Here is a 21,852-nt window from a genome sequence, read left to right as displayed (position 1 = left end):
TGCTTCCATTATATCAATATACGTATAAATTAATTCATGATATATGTTTACTTGGTAAGATAGAATCGTTAGGACTGCAATCGCAACCCTCCCAACAATGCCTTTTCTTTGTAAAGTACGGCTTTGCGAGGCCAGGGAACCTCGTCCATGCATCGCTGCCTCCTCCACAACCCCCACCTCCTCTCAGCCGCTACCCGCCCCCGCTCCCTTCAATAACCCCCCAAATAATATCATGTCAGCATTGCATAATTGACAGGTCGTCTATTTTATTTTAATGGCACTAACGGTAGAGATTCTTATTAAAGTTATCGCGAAGTTTGCAAACCGATTAATTCGGCGATGCGTTGCTGAAATTTTCGTCAAACGCCCCAATGATAAAACTAGACGTACAATTAATTAATTGTGCCTGTGTCACTTAATGTTTACGCTCGATGCTCGATCATCCTTTCGTTTTATAAACATGAATGCAAAATAGAAAAAGCCTCGGGAATACCGTTATAAGAGTGCTAATTCCGCTGTCGCTCGAACGCGAATAAAGAGGGGCTAAAGCGAAGATCGATTGATAAATTATTGGCGATAACGAAGAGGAATGAAGGTAACCGGCGAGGTAAATGCCTTTTTAAGCGATAACGCCGGTGAATAATGTTTTGTTGAACTCGCCAAAGCGAGGGCGATGGAACGAAACAAAAGAAGTCGCGCTCCCGAGAATAACGTGAGAAAATCAGGCAACGACGACAACGACGACAACGACGACGACGACGACGACGACGACGTTACCGAGTCAGTGCGAAGCGATCGAGGGTTAATGTTTAAGGGATGTCCGCTTAGACATCCACGCTTCTTTCTTCTCACAAGCCAATACGAACTGTGATGGGGATACGGTGCCGAGGAAGGTGTACCCAGAGTCAACCGTCAACCCATCGGCATCTCCTTCATAGCAGCAGACGTCTTATAACCCAGGGCATCTTCTTTCTTCCCCCAAACGCATGCATTATGCATGCGCGCATAGGTGAATCATCTGGTCGGCGGTGTTGCCAAATCGCAGCAGCTGCAACAACAATGAAAGCTGCTGGCGGAGTTGACAAGTGCAAGGCGCTGCATTGCGGTGAGCTCCGCGTTCAAATGGAGTGGTGCACGGGTCAGGCGTAGGAGTAGGAGGAGGCGAGTGGCGGACAAACTCCGGGGCATTATTTATAGTAGGACGTTGTGGGTCCGTGAGGTTGGGTCGCAATCACGGAAAATGCGAGTCTCCGTGAGAAGTAGAAAGGCTGATGGTGGATAAGTCGCGTGGAGCGGAGAGCTGCACCGCGTCGCGAATCACCTTACCAGGAACGAACGACTCCGCACTGGCTGGCATCGCTGTAAGAAAGAAGAGAGAGAGAGCAATGCCTTGGCGCGAACGCGGTGAATCAGTCGAACGATCATTGGCGAGCTCGTGCGAGTCCCACAAAGGAGTTGGCACTTTGAATTTTCGTTTTCGGCCACTTGCGCAACGTTAACACCAAGTGCCTTTTTGCTATTTAAATCTTCGTAAATGAGAGGCAAGCTTGGGATAGGGCTGGGTTTGAGCTCCGTGACTTTCGGCCTTTGAAGTGGGGAATACAATGGAGTACAAGGATCGGGAGAAAATCGACCGCTTGTGCAATCAGCTATTGCAAAGTATCGATATTGATAAGCTGTGGCCAAAGTTGTTGGAGAATCAGGTTTACAATAGGGACGATGTTAATATTCCTAATTGGCAGGTAATGAATGCACTTATCCTAGCAATTGACATCTTATCGTTGGCTTTTATCTTTATCTTAATGTTGCAGAAACATTTGTCAAGCGTGGACACGGTGCGTGACATATGCACCACGATAAAGACAAGAGGCCCACACGCATACAAGAATTTTATTTTAAGCCTAAGTCAGTCTGGTCATCAACCCATAGTGGATCAGTTAGAAAACCATAGATCTTCCAATATCATTAGTAATAGTAATAATAATAATATAGGTCCAAATAACGAAACTTCGAGTAATTCTATCGAATCTGCCAATAACTCCAATTTCGACGAGCATTCCAAGTGAGTAAACGCTTTACTGACAAAATATCGATTTAAATAATTTGTTTGTGTAACGGTATATAATGGTTTGAAGTAATTTTATCATTGTTGCGTTACAGAGATGATTACCATACTAAGTTAGTTAAGAACTTTGAACCATTGAGTATAAAAGTTAGAAAAGCCGATGTATTTAAAGACGGGCCTGAGATCAAAGATATAGAAAGATATCCGATGCGAAGTATACCTCGTGGCTTAGTTTTAATTATAACCAATATTGTGTATGAAATGGTTGATTGTAGACCAAGCGCCAAGTACGACGAAGCCAATTTGAAACAGCTTTTTGAGGAAATGGGATTTAAAGTCATAATACATAGTAATTTAACGGGAGATGTAAGTAATATTTATTCGTGCTTTTTATAATTTCATATCTTTATAAGATAATTACGAATTTATATGTGCTTTAGCAAATTAAGAAGAAAGTTAAAGAATTCTCGAAAATGAAGGAATTGCGTCGTGTGGACTCAGCATTTATTATTATTTCATCGCACGGCGCTGGCGAACATGGCAGACAAGAAACCGAAATTCAGGGCACGGATTATAAATTGCCCAATTACGAAACAGTATTTTGTACAGATATTATTGATTATTTTACTGCAGAACAGTGTCCCAATCTCTGTGGTAAACCAAAGATATTTATTTTTCAGACTTGCAGGTTGGTTGATTTACTATTCGCGATTGTTAAGCATCTAGTGCTAAAGAGGTGCATTCGAATACACGCATTTCTAATTATATACAGCAATTTATTATGTAAATATAATTTTAAACATTAACACTACACTCGAGGATTATTATAAATTGTAGTACAAAACGAGCATAAAAATTACGTTATTATAAATGCCCAAGTGTACTGTGCTATGTGCCATGTTAGTGCATACGCATACATTTAATTAACTTTGATATTCATAAATAACTATTTTACTTTTTTCTATATAGTATGAAAAATGTTTACTAACAGTTCATAGTTAATTTATAATTAAACGTCTTAACGTTTATATCTTTTATTTCTAGCGCTAAAAAAGAAAAAATTGTTCAAAGGTGTTCTAATGTAGCTCAAAACAACTTTAATTCAAATAATCTATCTACTTTTTCTTCAAATTCTACCAGGGGCATTAAACATCAAAAAGCTGTTTCGAGAAGTGTCACTGACACAGTAACAGCCGAATTCTCTGATACCGAGCAACCATACAATTTATCATCTCGCAACTACGAAGACACATTGATTGCCTATGCTACTTTACCAGGTTATGTATCCTATCGAGATACATACAACGGTAGCTGGTTTATTCAAATTTTATGCGAAGTTTTTATGAATTATGCGTGTGAACGACACATACAGGATTTATTTGTCATGGTACGGCACTTGGAATTCTAACATTAATCGATTCGTTTTATCGCTTATTCTTTCTCTTGAAAGTGATTTTAATGTATTTTTTTTTTTTTTTTCAGACTGATAGGAGATTAAAAGACTTACGAACTGCTTGTAATAAGTGTCAGACCTTATGGGTGATAAATCAAGGCTTTCATAAGCACTGCTTTCTAAATCCTGGACTTTTTCATAAGTCTAGCGAAATAAACTAGACAAATAATATGCATTTATACAAATTTTACCAAGTTTTTTACTAAATACATTTTGTAATTTTTGATAAAAATATGTCGAAATATTTCTTCATATTTGTATTATATTATATAATTAGGGGATAATTCATTTTAAATAGTGAAGTGAGAAGAATTTTGCTATTCTATTCATGCTTAGATATATCAATTTTTATTTATTTATATCGAATTTACATGATAGAATATGTATTAATCATTGTAATCTAAGAAATATTTGTTTCTTTTATGAAATATATTGTATTTTAATTTAATAGTGTAATAATTAAAATTTTATATATATATATATATGCAAATTGTGATAAAAAAAAAAGCAGCGAAAAAAACAATTTATTTGGTGTTTTAAATTTTAATTCCTACTATACGTACTTAATAACTTAATTAAAATTTTCACTCGTATGAAATTTGTAATTTTTATCATTCTCTAAAATATATAATTTTAGTAATTGTACGAATTAAACAAAGTATGCACAAGAGTAATACAGATAATTTATTAAAATATTTATTAATATGTTTAATAATTTCTTTTAATTTAAAATATTTATTTACTTCTACGTGATATTTTTTATTTTTCAATCGAATATTAATTTTTTATTTCTAATATTCTTTAATATAAAAATCGATGACGTGATCAACGAAAATCCACCATTCATAGCTATGTTCAAGGTACTCGGATCAGGATCAAGGACCTAAGAAAAGAAAAAGAAAGGAATCCAAGTCTCAAAGTCAGAACGTTAAAGGTCTTAGGAGTTAGGACAAATGGCGCTTGCAAAAGCGTGTCATACATTGGCGAATATATTTCTGTTATTAATTTAATTTTTCATTAATTTAATTACAATTTTATTATAGTTGTTCTAGCTAATTGTATATTTGTGGATAAACACTTGTTGCTCACTAATTGCGTAAGTAAATATAATTTCTTTTGTTTCGCGGATATTTATTGCAATCGTTAAGCATTTTAGTTTTCGAATGATTAATCATTAAATTAAGAATTAAATATCAATTAAAAGCTACGATGTAAATAAGCCGTAATTTTTAGAATTTAGAATTGATATTACTGATATGAAAGCGATTGATCTTGACAACTCGGTGATTTATTTACTCATAAGCACACACGCGCGCGCGCTCGCACACAAACGCACGCGAGCATCGACAAGCGCGCGCACACGCGTACACAAAGGCACATTGGCACGCTTGCCTTATCAACAATGCTATTTGTATTACAAATAATAACATTTTAAATATTATTATTTAAGTAACGTGAACAACATTCTTAAATATGGAAGATCAAATACATTTGAGTATAAATATATATAAGAATTTGATTGCAAGTTTGAAAGAATTGCAACTGGATGATATGGCAGATCATCTTCAAAGGAATGTCATTGACACTAACTACAATAATGGATTACAAAGGCCTGAAACACCAACGTCGGAAAATTCTGATTACATTTCATTAGAAACATCGGATGATGATTCCTCCAGGTTTTTTTTATATCTCAAAATAAATTAATACATTAATAATAATAAACAGAAATTATCATCAAATACATTAAAAATTTTATTTTCAATCTAGGGAGGACAATTTTCATACGAAATTGCAGGTAGTAAAGGAGCCACTTTCTATAAATGTTAAAAAGGCAACAAAATTTAGAGATAGACCTGAAATTAAACACATCGCTGTTTATCCAATGAGGAGTAATCCAAGAGGAATGGTCTTGATCATTGCAAATAATTTGTATAGAAAACATAAGGATAGAAGACCAAGTGCCAAACATGATGAAGCAAATTTGAAGAAACTTTTTGAAGAAATGGGTTTCAAGGTTATAACATATTTTGATTTAACTGGACAGGTAATTATTCAATTTGTGCAAATGATTATTTTTAAATTTGTATCGCGTACATATTAAATGCAAAGTGTCATTGATAATATAGTTTATAATGTAACAAAAATTAGCTCTTATTTTAGCTTCATTGTAAAATTTTTTTACATACATATATATATATATATATATATATATGCATGCACTTGGTGTTTTTATAAACAAATGTTAATGGAAATTGATGTATTAGTTCTCATATAAATTTGTTGACTGTTATATAAATTTCAAGTTGATTCGAACAATTTTTATTGATTAGAAAAAGATTCATCTTTAAATATACATCAGCTAATTTAAGATTATAATGTTATAATTTTAGGAGATACAAAATAGAATTGAAGAATTTTCACATCACAAATGCCTGAACTTCGTCCTGTAGATTCTGCTTTTGTTATAATTTCTTCTCATGGTAGTGGAAAACTTGGACACCAGGAAACAGAAATACTTGGAGTCGATTATAATCTAATAGGATATAAAAAGGTTGTATGTACAAAACTTATGAATTATTTCACTGCTGAGCATTGTCGAAATCTTTCAGGCAAGCCAAAAGTCTTTATTTTTCAAACTTGCAGGTACATTGAAAATTATAATTGTTTATATATTTTTAATTTATAAAATATTAATAAATGGAATTTTAATTTAGAGGCAAAAATGAGCAAGTGGCAGTACCTAGGTATACAGTAGATACAGCCTGTTCATCTAAACCTCGAGTTGAAGAGCGATATATGCATTTCTCTGAAACAACTCGAAATTACGAGGATATGCTAATCGTATATTCAACAATACCAGGTTACGTATCATATCGCGATGAATATAATGGAAGTTGGTTTATACAAATTTTATGCGAAGTTTTTATGAACTATGCGCATAAAGTGCACGTACAAGAGCTATTTTATATGGTTAGTATTATGAAACTGGTTTAATTAATTATTTGTATATTATTGCATAAGCTTGTATTGTTTACAAACTCTATTGATTTGCTTCTTTCAGATTGATTATCGTTTAAAAAATATTCGAACATTGGATGATAATTGTCAAACGCCCTCAATAACATCCCAAGGATTTAATAAATATTGTTTTATAAATCCAGGACTCTTTGAGGATAAACGTGAAAACAATGAAATAAATACGAGCAAACATTCTGTCACAACATTTAAATGTTGTCCTAACAGAAAAGCAAATATTTACGTATGTTCGCAGTGTGAATCCGTTTATCATTATAAATGTGCCAAGAAGCTTCATAATATAAAGCTTATAGGCAAAATAAAAGCTAACTGTTGCTTAAAAAATGAAAGTAATGATAATCACGAAGAATTTGATAATAAATGTTTAAGAGAAAATTTTAAAAAATTAATGAAATCTCAGGATGAGCTTAAATTAGAAAATCAAAATTTAAAAGAACAAATTTCCCAACTTAATTCAAAACATATTAATACAATTTCAAACGAAATTACATTGAAAAATTCCGAACAACAATTGAAAACAGAAAATCTGTTAAATGAAAATGAACTATTAAAACAATTAAATAAAGAGATGAAAGATAATAATCAATTACTGAAAGAGAAAAATGATTGGCTTACCGATAAATTGAATAAAAAAGAAAGAAGTCAGTGGGTTAAAAGAAATTTCGGTAGGGTTTTAAAAAAAAAGAGAAGAAAACCATCAAACACAATTGAGCCCGTAGAAATTTAGATAAAACTTTTGTGCAATTCAAAGCTTACATTTTGTAAAATGTAAATTATTTTAAATAAACATTTTACATATAAATCAGGGTCATAGTAAATTTTTAATGAAATGATTTAGAATGACAAAATAGTTGTAAAATAATTTTATTAAAAGGGTAAAAATGATTTAAACTCTATAATAAAAGAATCTGTAGTAAAAATATGATTAGAATTCTGCATTATCTGTGATAATACTGCATTTATAAATACATATTTATCTAATAACAAATTTACTTCAACGCAAAAATTAAAGTGAGAAATAAATTGTTTCTAATCAAAATTGTTGTAATAAGTATAAACAATCTATATTTATATATTGTTTATAAATAAAGATGTAAGATCAAAAATATGATCTTATAAAAGTGATGCATTTTTAGCTCCATTTGTTTTTAATGTTTATTAAAGTAATTATTCATATTAGAAATGATAATGAAAAATAGTTGATTGAAAACTATTTTTATTTGTTTTTCTAATCGATTTATTTTAAAACACTTTTTTATAATAAAATTTTGTTATAATACTCAAATTTGAAACATTAGTTGCATTTAATAAATAAGATGCATTATATGATAAGAATTTTATTGAGTATTTCATGCAATTGAACAAATTCACATTCTAATTGCTCTCTAAAAATTGAAATTGATAGTATAGAATTGAATGTAATAAAATTCTGCTCGATTATATATTATATAAATAAATAAATAAATAAATAAATAAATAAATATATATATATATATATATATATATATATATATATACATATACATATATACAAACATGTAAATTATTTAATGTAGAAAAAGAATAAAATATTTTCTACGTTTACTTTGTAACGATTTTGCTTACATTGTTATACAATTTTTGAACTCAATTGTATATATATTTTTCAATACCGAGATATAAAATAAAAAATGATTTATATGAAAATTATATTGATTTCTTTAAGCCATCTATTAAAATATACAACACATATTTTTTTATTGCATGATCGTACAATTATTGAATGAACAAATAGTTTTTAGTAATTTATTAAACAAAATTATACAATAAATAATAAGAATTTAAAAAAGAATGTTAAAGAAATATAAATTATTAAAAAATAAATTGAATGAACAAAAATAAACGGCAGATTAAAAAAATTATATTTGATTAATTATAATGAATTACATACATTTCTAAATATGGAATCAATACAATATAGTAAATTATGCTTAGATTTTTTTTTTTTTTTATATGATAATTTTTTCGTCTGTTGAATACACTCGTATTATCTTTTAAATCAAATAAATCGACGTTTGTTACAAAAAATAAAATTCCATAATTTAATATGACAAAGCACTCATCTACACTTCTTCATACAGTATGTCCATTGGCCAAATATGTAAATCAGTATCATTAGAATAATGACTTAATTCGATAACAAAATCATATATCACTCATTTGATTTTCAACTACTTGCACATATTTCTTGCAATAGTGCATCGTCATGCGGAAGTATAAACAACTTGTAATGATTGTAGTATTTCGACTTATGAATGATTCGTGGTTCATTCGCCCCATGAACTAAAACTTGTAAGTAGTACCGAAGATTATCATAAGAATACTATATACAATTAAAGCGCGACATCATTGTATTTTATTTGTTATATAAAAGAAAAGAATGTCGTGCTGTAACTATAAATATTTTTATATCAGCAAACTAAATGTAAATATCTACGTTAAACTGACAGATTCTAAAAATAGACATGAATCTTTCAGTACTAATCTCGGCACTCTTCTTATCGACATTTATATTTAAAAGGTATTTGTTATTAATGTCCACTGTGCTATAGCACAAATAAATACAGACTTTCAATATAAATTTTCTGCGTTTGAAGAACGTGGCTTCTTAATTTTTTCTAAGTTTTTAATGACAAGATCATGTAGTGAACAATAGCGATTACGGATTTCACACATTACCAGCCATAAACTTATGTATTCTTTTTCATCTAATTCTTGAAATCTTCAATATGAGGGTACTTTGCAACTTTACTTACAATCTTTGCCCTTGAAATAAAGTACCTAGATAAAAGATTTATTATTATTTAGATATGTTTATGCAAAAACCGAGCTTTCAATAAATAATTAACATGAGAATCTTTAAATCTTATCGTCCAATATGAGTTGCAATAATTTCCCAACATAGAAATAGAAGGTGTGTTTAGTTTAATTAAATAATATAAAATATAAGATTATCTTCAAAACATATACAAATTAAGATTATACAAATTACAATTTAGTATTTTCTTATAATATTTAATGTGAAATCATGCTTAATCTTTACCTTGAAATTTGATCAAAAAATGCTGCAGCTTCACTTTCGACTGCTTGTACTTCGGCAAGTGTGTCTTCTTGAATAGAAACTCCAAAATTATTTCCATCTTCAATTTTTGGAATCATGAAAGAAATCCACATTTTTAACTGAAAATAAAAATTAATAATACATATTGCTTATTGAATCTTCAATTTATAGCGTAAAAAATAATTTTTAATAAAATTTATGTATAAATATTGTATAATAATAAACGTACAAGATTTGAATCTTCTAAAAGTTGTCGGATATATGGCTTGACAATATGAAGCAAATCGCAAAGAGGTTCGTTACAAGGTACGGAACCACTCGGAAGAATCATTACTTTTGTACCACAAGGAGTTTGTTCAACGCTGTTGTCCAACTTAAGTTTCTTAGTATTCGGCCCATCCTCGGAATGATTAATTAATATAGGATCTGGAATGGGTACATTTAAGTCTTGGTGAACTTCTTTTATATCTCGATTACAAAATCTTGGCGTTTCAAGAATTTGATTAAGTTTAACTATCTTCTCTGGGAACTCCTTTATAATTAACTGTTCGGCCTACGACATAAACCATTCATCATTTACTAAACATTCACAAAGAACATAGCGAATCGCTCAAATTACCTTCTTTTTTAAAGAGTCCTTATAATCTTGTACCTGTAAAATAAACTTTAATGTTATGTATTTAATAATTGTTTTAAAAATATTTTAAAGTATTTTAAACGTTTTAGGCAAGGCTGTTTTCATCCGACGACCAAATTTGTGTAATAATCGGAGAATTAACGATTTGCTTTACATACGATGCATTTAAGTTTTACGTATATAACATAAAAGTTAAATATCAATATTACATTTCTATCTTCAACTTCGACTATTAATTTCAAAATTTTACGAACGACGTGCAATTACTTCATTATCAGTTAACACGAAAATATCAATAATTGACTTTATAAATGAGCACGCTTTTATTTCCCATACATGCTATTTCTTACTTTTCTACAACTACGTTCACTGAGCAAGTATCTTCCATCCGAATCATAAATAATAAAATCGATATCTCAATAATCGTGTTAATCGAAAGCTATAACAGACTTCAACTTTTCATGACGAACATCAACAATTCATAAATTATTGCTTTCTTCGATTTATTTTTATACCCCCACGATTTCTTAAGATCTTAGGCCTCGTTCGACGTTGCATTGAAAATACTGATCCGAGCATATATTTTGCACGCTGATCTTGCAAAAACCGTAAGATTACCATTAAAGCGAACGGGGTAAGTCTCGTCAATGTCAAAATCAAACGAACGTTCTGGAAACAAAAAAATGAGAAAACAACGAAATTAAAGCCTGTACTCTTTAACCTCCAAATTAAACTTGCTTCACGAGGAAAAAATTGACACCGTATCTCTCCATTTGGCCATTCAATATGGAGAATATTGCATCAAATGCACGTTGTTTCAATCCTTAAATCGTCGCGAACGCTGCCGACTGCATTACTTCAATTAATTACCTTTTGTGTGATAGTGTTATCCATCATTAGAATTATTATCTTTGCCGCGTGTGAAACGAGATACAAGAAAGGACGAAAAGATATGGTTTATAACCTGACTGCGGCCTCACTCACGCACACGAATTACGAGGCCCTGGTTGTGGCCTGTAGGCTGCCCTTATGCGCGCTTCTCTCTCTCTCTCACTCACTCTCACTCTCTCTCTCACTCATTCTCTCTTTCTGGCGTACTCTTTGAGATCCTCCCCTCCCCCTGATTCCCGATGCAGCCAGCGAGCAACCAGTAACCAACTATCGTGCAATTATCAATGAAATGCGTAACAATATTAAGTAATTTGCTCCCTCTCAGATGTATATTATTTATAATTTCAACCGGCTTAATGGCCTTGTAAATAGATAATTAAGACGTTCGTCGCGGTGTAAGATGCGTCACAATCACAAGTGTGAAACCGCTAATTTTTTTTCAATAAGCACAAATATTGCTTCGCTTCTCCTTAGTTTGCTCCAACATAAACAATTAATTATTTACTGCGATTGTCAAGTATTATGATAATTCTTTTGTGCGGCTTAAGAGTCGGTGAATTTTGCATGCTTAACGGCGTTAATGCGAGCAATACTCAACGCATGCGCCGTAGTACTGTGCATTTGAGCGTGTCGTTTTTAAATGTACTCGAGCAACTTTGTGTATCCCCGTGCGGCTGTCTAACGTGTTAAAAGACAAAAAAAAAAAAAGAAAAAAAAAAAAAAAGAAGAAAAAACACGCTGACGATGATAAAAGATTCAAGCTTAGGAGAACAAAATAAAATTGCAAAGTATACGTTTTTGCGATTGCAAGTGATAATCAAGAGCAGCGAAATGCTCATTAGTATGTTTTTCAGTCAATTTACTTCCTCTTATTATGAATATTCTCATACTCGCGGCTTTATATTTACTATCTCACTCCCTCGTACTTTATATTAAGACCTATGCTATTGTCATTGTATGTTCTTACACATAATCATTGATAAATATGTTTTCTCTCTAACGCGGTATACGGTAATCGATCACTGTAATGTCATTCAAAAGGTAACGCGCGAATTTTACATGAATCACGTTTGAGGAATTTTATTAGAAGTAATTGCGATAAAAGAGTTTTCGTCTAACTAGTTCGTGTCAAAGTACAACTACATAAATTATAAATAAATATAAATACAAATATAAAAATCCTCGTTGTAATAAAACTAAAGGCAAAGAAAATTATCATCTACAAAAACGTATTCTAATTTGTTTAATTTTCACGATTTTTTCGCTAATCTACTTTCTTACAGATACATCGTAATTTCATTAGAAATGATTTTGGAAAGCTTTTATTTTCATTATCCTTACATTTATACTTTATTTTCGAAACGACACTTGAATTGCTTTATTTTACTCAATGACTTTATTGTTCTAGTAAATTCGCTTTAAATTTTAAAGTTCTTACAAGCATATTTACCATTTCGTGTCTCTTTCATGTAATTATATTCTGTATAAATTGTCTTCTGTAACGAGTTGCCAACGAGAAAAGTGTAAGATGAGGCAACCTTATTAATCTGATAAAAAAAAAAAAAAAAGAAGAAGAAGAAGAAGAAGACGAAAACAATACACATAAACCATATATCGTAGGAACATAAAATTACACGAAATACAAATTACAAAAGTTTGTGATTAAAAGTTTATGAAAAAAATAAGAGAAATAACAGAAAAGACAGGCGAGTGAAGAATTGAAAATATTTTCCATGATATGACGTCAGGGCTTATAGATTTTTACGGATAAATCATCAGACGGTTATGCGGTAGTTGCGTGTCCTGAAATGATGAAACTAGAGATGCAACTCTGGTAATGCTTTCCTAACGACTCTTGCGAACAGATCCGGGATGAAACATCGTTTTTCCGCAAAGTTGTAAAGAATATAAGAAAAGTTTCTTAATTGGTTTCCTTAGTGATCAGTCAGATCATGTTCATGTTGCACGCGGTGTTGAACGAGTACCGAGCACGAAGTATCGGTTTGCTTAACGAGGAAGCTTCATTCGAAGCTGTTTTCGTTTCGAAGTTGTTCGTGTTATACCTTCAGCATGTACTCGGCCCTACTAATAAATTGTCAAAAGCTGAGTGATTGGTAGGGGAGTCCTAGTTAAATCAAACAACTCGCCAAAATGTTCACCAAGTACTTACAAAAAGAAAACAAAACTCCAAAATTATAATGAACGTGAAAAAAATTAATGGACCATCGGACTGACGCCCACACGTATATACGGATAATGTATCGATTTGTAAAAACTATTTAGTGTAAGAAGGAATTACGTTACGTATATTCTGCCAACAATCATTTCTTCGACGAATTAAATTTTTTTTTTTTTGGTGTCTTTTGTTTTTTTATTCTATTTTCAATAAGAGCTAAATGGGACGCCATCACTGTATCCGCAGTACGAGCGTAGTTTTTCTATAATTGTAATGGATCGAATCGTGCCAGGACTATTAAATGGACTCGTCAATATAAATACTACTACGGGCATTTTTAACTGTAATGCACGGGATTATATATGGAAGTGCATGAGCATAGGATTTAATTGCAGATTATTGATAAACACGAAGTTTCCAAATATCATATTAATTTCAAAGATTGACGAACTCTCGTAAACAAATCAAAGCGATCAGTTTTGTATTGAAAACGTCCCTCGATTAAATCATTGGGTAATCCACAAGCAATAATGTCTCATTAGGATTATACAAAACTTAAATAAATTTTCTTACAGTGGTAACCTCCACTAGCCGTGATCTTCGTCTATAAATAGTTGGATATCCTAGGGCTTTTAACAACTCCCTGTAGACCTTGTGCATTAATAAGTTTCTTAACCATTTCTGATCTATACTTCTCAAGTTTATTTATATGCACATATAAATATTGATTATAATCATTATATCGATCAATACTTTTATTGATCCTTCAAGTTCGTACTTCGTTTAAGATCGTATGCATACTTGTTGAGAGTGAGTTGTGCGCGTTTTTTACGCGCGCGCGCACACATGTAGGCAGAGTACAGATACACTGGTTCCCGTCGACAAATTAAGTTAGTATTATTATGCATACATTCGGAATTACGATATTAAACGTACATATATTATTCGTATCGTCCTTAAGGATCCAATTGGACTCGAAGTAGCTTAGAACGCACAAACCTTCAAATGTCATAAGCTAACGTTTCCATATATTATTTATTTATTTCAATATTTCTTCTTACATACATAAAATAGATGAAAAAAAATGCAGTAATGAAAGATAGTAATGAAAAAAAAAAGAAAAAAGAAAAAAAGACTGTATGTTTTTCCATTCCTATATTATCATGTAAACGACATGTTAAACATCATTGCATACATGTTTTGAAATAATCCTTGCTGCATTTATTAAAATTTATTCCTCTAATGATAATATTAAATTTATATATTTACATATACATGTATATGATATATATATATGATCATTATGTATAAAAGTATTAATTTAACTCATGACTATTTCATTTTTTTCTTTCCGTTGTGCTTTCATTTAATCCAATCTATATTTAAATAGAATCATTTTACATTTACCTAAATATCATTAAAACCACTGTTAATTAAAGCCACGAATAACTTGTACTATATGGATGTTTAAGGATCTAAATATCCTTAGTTAAGTTAATCCAAGTTAAATTATTTTTAATGAAATTGATATTGTCGTGGTGTATATATGTGACCTTTCATATTTGTAAATATTATATTTATTTATCTCAATTCTACGGAACAAATACATATAAATTATAAATTGTATTTTACATGAACGATAAAATTAAGTAATTGGCTATTTTTATTATTAAACTATATATTATAAATCATAATAACATTAATGTATTACAAAATTCATTATAATTTTCATTAATTGTTTGTATTATCATATATTAAGTGTCTTATTAAGCAATTCATATTTTCCTGTATACAATATATTCATTTATTACAAATCATTTAATTCATAACATTAATTGTTTACTTGTTTCAATTTATGTAACTCAGTCTTATAAATATCAAGATAATTTCTCTCATAAGAGCAATCGATAGAAGTGCAAAAAAATGTACAAGTAAAGGTATTCTTAAAAATTATGCAAAAATGTTTTATAAATAATTAAGCTAGAAAATAGTAAAATATCATTAAAATATATTTTTTTTATAATATTATAATGTAATAATCAAACGTTGAATATGAAACCGCTTTTTCTTATTTATTTACAATTTCTTAATAATAATAATATGCAGTTTTAATGTGTAAAAAATTTAATGTCTAATATTAAACAAAAAAAAAAGAAAAAGAAAAAAAAAAGAAAAAAAAACCAATTTCGACATTTATATAAAATACTTATATGAATTTATTGATACAGTAATAGATAATTTATTAATAAATAATATTCATATCTTGCGCAACGACGTTTCACTGTACAATAAGAATAAGTCATAATTTATTTCACACTATATATTATTATTCATGCAATACCTTACGAGTGAATCGACGATCGAGAACAAAAAAAAACAAAAAAACTAAAAAGTTATTCCTTTTATCATTTTCTGCATATATGGCTTTTATTTTTTTTTTATAATCTTGATATTATTATCTACTCTTTTCTTCGACAGAATACCTGGAAATTTACTAGGAATACATATAATAACTTTTTTTTTTTTTAATACTTCTGAAATTGATTATAGCTATAAGAACGTTTTACTTGAAATAATATAGAAAAAATCATGCATTACTAGTAGATTATAATTTATAAATGGATTTTTACAAATTAATAATTATCATTAATCTGTTCATCGTCTGTTTTTTTTCTTCTTATATATATATATATATATATATATATATATATATATATATATATTGTATCTAAATAAAAATGACTATTTTTAAAAGTAAATTCGTAGATGACAATGAAAATATTATATATAAATTGATTGATAAAAAATATAGATTTTATGAAACTTTTTCATATAAATTCCATTATTTTCGATTCAATAATAAATTAAAAAGCTAAATAAATTTATTTAAAAAATGATAATGCAAATTATTTCGATAAATTATGGACACATTAGAAAATTAAAAAGCTTATATTTTACCGTAGAAATTATATTTCCATAAAAACTAATACTGTTTTAATGTACTTAAATTTCATAATTTTTAATATTCTGCATGTCTAATAATAATTAATTAAATATGTTTCTATTTATATGGAACATTTAATTGATAATGGTTACTTTTTCTATTATAATGTTTTAATGCTTAAATGTGAGCGTTTCTATTAAATAATAATTATTCGGTATATATAATCAAAAGAAATTTATTAGAAAATAGTTGATTGGATTATTTGAATCTATAAATACAGACAAAGTTTATGTAGCAATAGACATATGTAAAAGCACATGTAAACGTAATATAGTATTTAAAATAAACAATAACTTATTTATTATTAAAAAATATTACATATCACTGATTTTTCATATAATATAATAATAATTATAATTTCAATCACTATACAACAACTTTTTGCTTTCAAAACTTATAAATTGAAATACTTATTAACTATGCTTAATCATACACAATGAATCTATTGTTTATTTTTAAAAAAAAGTAAAATAATACAAAATATATACATGTAAATGCAACAAATTTAACGGGCTTTTTAATACATTCCATCTAATTAATTATTATATAATTAATGATTTGACTAATTATAGTGATTGATACTTTGAGTCACGCAATGCAAATTCCTAATCTTTGAAATTATTAAAAATATCTAGATTTTCTGTCGCCTGCAGCATCTACCCATGTTTGCATTCCTGAATTGACCAAAAAAACATTGACCAACCATAATGCTAGTTAACCTCAAATTATTTCAAAAATATTCTCCTTTGCAAGCTTAATAAACATAATATAATTCAGTTCTTTCAATTTTTTCATCTTGTATTTTTATATTTTTTTATGACATTATTAAAGTCTTTCGATTAAGCTTAACGTTAAATATTATATCAACAGTTTCTACATAATTATTGTAAAATGGTAAGATTGGTAGGAGTGTTCGTCACTAGTTTCTCTTCAATTACACGTAGAGCGGTAATTTTAATTTGATTTTAAAAATGCAGTATATTAGTTTTAAAAAAAAAAATGTTAACAATGCAATATTATCTTTGAGTATTAAAGTTATATTTGTAATAACATTTATTGCATGCCTTAAAGGTTCATTGTTAATTGTTGTTATGTTGCAGTAAAATTTATAATGAAATTACTGTACACTATAAATTCTATTAAAATCAGTATAATATAATCTATTTAACTTAATATTTAGCGCTTGAAATATTTGAAGAAAAAGTTTTCTAAAAATAAAACGTTAGTAAGAAATATCATATCTTACTTATTCACTAATAAAAACAGCGGCATATTTTTTTGACATAATACATTAAATATGGATATATTATAATAATATATAATTACAAATGAAAATATTCGTAAAACAAAAGAAATAGGCTGCAAGTTTATGGTTATAAATGTTTTAGACGAGCATAAAAAAAAAAAAAAAAAAATTCTCAACGATATTATTAAAAGATTTTCCAAATCACGGTATGTCATAAAATTAGTCACTCTTTACGTACATCAACTTTTATTTATTTTCCTTACTTTTGTAATTGTATTAATTCGTATAGTAAATTGATAATTGAAATTCTAATTAATTAAATTTTCTAACCATGATAAAAGAAATGTAGATAAAACATAAAAGTAATATAATATTAAAATAACTATTAATATCTCAGTTATCAATCTTATAACTATCAATCTTTTTTTTTATTGCATGCCAAGTAAATAAAATTACAAAATGTTAAATATTTTTTTAGAATCAGAATATATATAAATGAATTTTATTTTAGTAAAAGTATTAATTATACGTCAATTTTATTTAACTTTTTTAAACGTATATAAATATGTTTTAAAAATATAATATATATATATATATATATATATATATATATATATATATAGATAAAATTTTTTATTATTTAAATTTATTCAAATATTTGTAAATTATTAATAGTTTTCTATAAACCAAGTGTTAAAAGAAAAAACTAAAGTACAATCTGTACATAGTTATTAAGCCATTACGTAAAGCTTGATGTTTATTTTTCACATAATTTAATTGTTATTAATTACAAGAATCATAGTAATTATTATAGCCAAATGATTTATAAAAGAACAATAACATGCGTAGTTTGATTATTATATAAAAAAAGATAAGTATAAAAAGATTCGGTAAAACTATTGTAATATATGTAAAAATACAATTTATACATTAATCTTGGCTGCTTAAAAAAGGAAAAGAAAATAGATATGATTTTGAATGTAATAAAATACAATGAAATAATCTATAAATTTAGAAACAAAACATATTAGAAACAAAAGTTTTTTTATATTATTATATAAAAATTAGTTAGAAATTCATTGTATCTTATACATGTTAACTAAATTACTTTTACGAAACTTACATAAATGTATTCCTATTATTTACAAAGTCATATGAAAGGAATTTGAAAAAAAAATATTTTGTAACACTAGTTGTAATACATTTATTGTAAAAAATGTAAGAAAACTAAGTAATATGAAGCAACTATTATTTATTAGACAATTCTTTGAATTTGACAATAATACTTACTATTCATATTTTATTAAATTGAAGTGAAATTTTAAAGATTAAATTGTATAAATCAACTTCGATATATTTTGTAATATTAAATCAAAAATAGGACAGTAAAGAATTTTAATTTATCATGGCTCTTTATTCAATATTTCCTTACAAAATTTCCATATCCAATTAATAATCTGATTAACTCGAATAATATCAAGTATTACATTTTTCGAATACGTACATACAAAATATAATTGATATTTCATAAGAAGTAAATTGTTTAAATAGATGTGTGCGCGCGTGCCTGCGTGCGCGCGAGCGTGTGTGTGTGTGGGTGTGTAGTATATAGTATCCAGTTGCGATAATGTACGATGTAGTTTATAACAAAAATATAGCAAACAAATCGATGAAAAATGTATATAAATAGTAGTATTCTTTACGTATAATAATAATTATTGTTTTATTAGTAGAAAGTAAAATGAATAAAGTGTATATAAGCCAAACGAGTCTTAAAATTTCTTTTAAAATTCTCACTGTCAAAATATATTTTAAAATTAGTCCCAATGATGGATGAGCTCGAACGGCTACGCATTTACACGGTTATGCCCTTTTATATGTATGCATCCATGTAAATGCGTATATAACCTTACATCTCAATTAAGGTTAAATCGATTTTCATCTATCTCATGTCATTTCAACGCTAATCTTTTCACTTAACTATCGTTTAAATAAACTCTTTCGGGCTAACTATCATTGTTTAATCGACGTTAAGTTATATTTCTTCGGCTTTTAGCACAAAAAATTAAAAAAAAATTAGACTATGCATATGAACGAAATTATTATATTATTCATTAAAAGTAATAAAATGTGAAAGATTGACTTGCATTTTTCAATTTCTAATAGAATTACTTTCAGTTGGAGTAATTATTTTCAATATAAAATGTACTTTCGTTCTCTAGAACGCGCAGTAGAAGATCAAAGCGATTGATTTAAAGCTTAATAACTTCATTTTGACATGTATTTACATTTGTATGTAATCTGTAAATGTTGAAGACCTACGTTTCATTCTATTTTATTACTTTTATTCCTTATAACTTAACTATGTATCATAGTAGGTTATTGAATATTATTTTCAATCATCGCGAAAAGACGTATTAATACATTATATACTGTTTTTTATGTAAATGATAGTCTGATTGACTCGAATCAATTGTGAATTGTACGCATATCAAATTTACTTTCTCCTTTTAGTACATAATATTAGGATTGTGCATAATTTAAAGTAAAATATTTGATCGGCAGGTTTGCATCATTGATATATAATTACACGTGCTGTCGTTAAATTAGATTTTTCCTTTCATCCAATGATACACAAAGAACAAATAGTAAGCTTAATGAATTTGCATCCCCTGAAGCGATCACATGTCAACATCCCATAAGTGTAATCGCATTTCCGACACGATTAAACCTACACATCAATTTATCTTAAACAATGAAAGGAGATTTTCTTCTCAATTTAAAAAGCAAAGGAAAAGAAAAAATGTAATGTGAAATGAAAATTATTGTAGCACACGTTAATTATGATTCGATAGTCAAGAATAATATAGTTATAACTTTTAATTGTTATATTTTCGAGAATATCGTAAATGAACAATATACGAGGGGTTTTATTTTTTGTTTTTGTTGTTGTTGTTGTTGTTCTTTTTTTTTTTTCTTTCAATTTGTAAATGTATCTCGGCTTCTTAAGGAAAATGTAGTGAATTTTTTTAAAAACCCATTTGACATTGACTCGAGAATTAGGTCTTACATTAATGAGTGAATAATAACTTAAAGCTTAATTTAATTGTATCGGGCAGCCAATAAGTGGTCGTAAATTTTGTCAAAGTCATACGATAAAGTAGCGTCGTACGATGATTAATGTACTATTGAGGATGAGCAAACGGAAATGCTCATGAATGGTTTAAATAAGTCACGTTGTGCTTTATACTTCAATTGCACTAATGCGCTGAAGACTCTTGAATATGAATAAATGTAGGCCTCCACTCTCAAAACCATACGGTTTGTAATCGATTTAATGGGTCAGAGTAATAACAAAAACTTACTTTCATTCGCGATGCATCGCATTCGAATTCAATATTTGTTTATCTTTGTTTTTAATAAAGATATTAATAGAACGATGTACGCTTGACCCTCTTTTGCCCTGCTTGGAGAAAAATCAACTTATCTATTATGATATTAGGGTTATATAAGGCCAATGTCGTTGGAAAATTTACTAAATTAAATATAAATTTAAAGAAGAAAGACAACGTTTCCTTTAATATCCTGCCAATGTGCATTAGGGTGTTAATTTATTGAAATAGTTCATGCGACCGAGTAATCATTTACGTTCCAATGATTTAACAGTAAATAAGTCATATGTTTGTCATATGTCGCGTATTCTAAGATTATTATTGTTAGCCCATCTTCAACGTTAACTGAACGTTTAACAATAAATTTTACTCCTTGATTAGAATAATACATATTTATTTTTCATAACGCAACAAAGTAAAAATGCAAATATAATGCCATCCGACATAACACACGTTACACAGAATTATAATAGAACGCCGAGCTTTTTAAAACGTAAATTTCTTTTCTTTATCAAATTACTTGTAATATCGACTTGCATATATATTCAAAATTAAATGAGCGATAGAGAAACGTGAGAAAAATTCCAACGAGGTTTGTTTAATACGTAAGCATTTTTTTCCCCCGTTAAATTACTCATATTAGCTCGATAATAAATATGATCTTCTATTTGCGCACACACTGCACTAAGAAAAAAGAGAGGCTTTTATTACTTAAGAACACATATTTTTTCGTTATGCAACGTAATCCTTACAAATTTCTGCAACACTATTCGCGGAATGCGTATGCGCACGTAGACGGATGTAGCTAGAGAGAGAGAGAGAGAGAGAGAGAGAGAGAGAGAGAGAGAG

The 21,852-nt window shown here is 28.7% G+C and overlaps 3 protein-coding genes across 4 annotated transcripts; 2 read left to right on the top strand and 1 right to left on the bottom strand.

The window, feature by feature from the left end:
- The first annotated feature begins 1,092 nt into the window (after positions 1–1,092).
- LOC105364579 (Death regulator Nedd2-like caspase) lies at positions 1,093–3,728 on the top strand. 2 transcript variants are annotated; one of them, XM_011502552.1, is made up of 6 exons: positions 1,093–1,742; positions 1,812–2,062; positions 2,161–2,431; positions 2,506–2,753; positions 3,110–3,452; positions 3,548–3,728. In XM_011502552.1, exons 1-6 carry the CDS (start codon positions 1,605–1,607, stop codon positions 3,677–3,679), a joined length of 1,383 nt encoding a protein of 460 aa, XP_011500854.1. In that variant the 5' UTR covers positions 1,093–1,604; the 3' UTR covers positions 3,680–3,728. The 2 variants fall into 2 exon arrangements, with proteins under 2 accessions (XP_011500854.1, XP_011500855.1); XM_011502553.1 differs by having other exon boundaries at positions 1,095–1,742; positions 3,206–3,452.
- A 1,168-nt stretch (positions 3,729–4,896) lies between these two features.
- LOC105364644 (uncharacterized) lies at positions 4,897–5,971 on the top strand. The gene is made up of 3 exons (XM_011502624.1): positions 4,897–5,197; positions 5,289–5,565; positions 5,912–5,971. Exons 1-3 carry the CDS (start codon positions 4,992–4,994, stop codon positions 5,969–5,971), a joined length of 543 nt encoding a protein of 180 aa, XP_011500926.1. The 5' UTR covers positions 4,897–4,991.
- Positions 5,972–8,618: 2,647 nt separating this feature from the next.
- Positions 8,619–11,225, bottom strand: REG (proteasome regulator gamma). The gene is given in 6 exon segments (XM_011502551.1): positions 8,619–9,316; positions 9,319–9,377; positions 9,640–9,776; positions 9,887–10,210; positions 10,277–10,309; positions 11,165–11,225. Coding segments are annotated over 6 exon segments (729 nt in total). The 5' UTR covers positions 11,192–11,225; the 3' UTR covers positions 8,619–9,167.
- Positions 11,226–21,852: the final 10,627 nt, after the last annotated feature.

Source organism: Ceratosolen solmsi, unplaced genomic scaffold, assembly GCF_000503995.2.
Source record: "Ceratosolen solmsi marchali unplaced genomic scaffold, CerSol_1.0 scaffold39, whole genome shotgun sequence".
Classification (NCBI taxonomy): domain Eukaryota; kingdom Metazoa; phylum Arthropoda; class Insecta; order Hymenoptera; family Agaonidae; genus Ceratosolen; species Ceratosolen solmsi.
This window is presented reverse-complemented; position numbering and strand designations above follow the sequence as displayed.

Bases quoted from the DNA above. Each gene is read 5' to 3' on its own strand.
- LOC105364579 (XM_011502552.1), top strand. From the start codon at position 1,605: ATGGAGTACAAGGATCGGGAGAAAATCGACCGCTTGTGCAATCAGCTA. The intron at 1,743-1,811 runs GTAATGAATGCA...TTAATGTTGCAG, and splicing joins TTAATATTCCTAATTGGCAG to AAACATTTGTCAAGCGTGGA. The intron at 2,063-2,160 runs GTGAGTAAACGC...GTTGCGTTACAG, and splicing joins AATTTCGACGAGCATTCCAA to AGATGATTACCATACTAAGT.
- LOC105364644 (XM_011502624.1), top strand. From the start codon at position 4,992: ATGGAAGATCAAATACATTTGAGTATAAATATATATAAGAATTTGATT. The intron at 5,198-5,288 runs GTTTTTTTTATA...TTTTCAATCTAG, and splicing joins TCGGATGATGATTCCTCCAG to GGAGGACAATTTTCATACGA. The intron at 5,566-5,911 runs GTAATTATTCAA...TTATAATTTTAG, and splicing joins ATTTTGATTTAACTGGACAG to GAGATACAAAATAGAATTGA.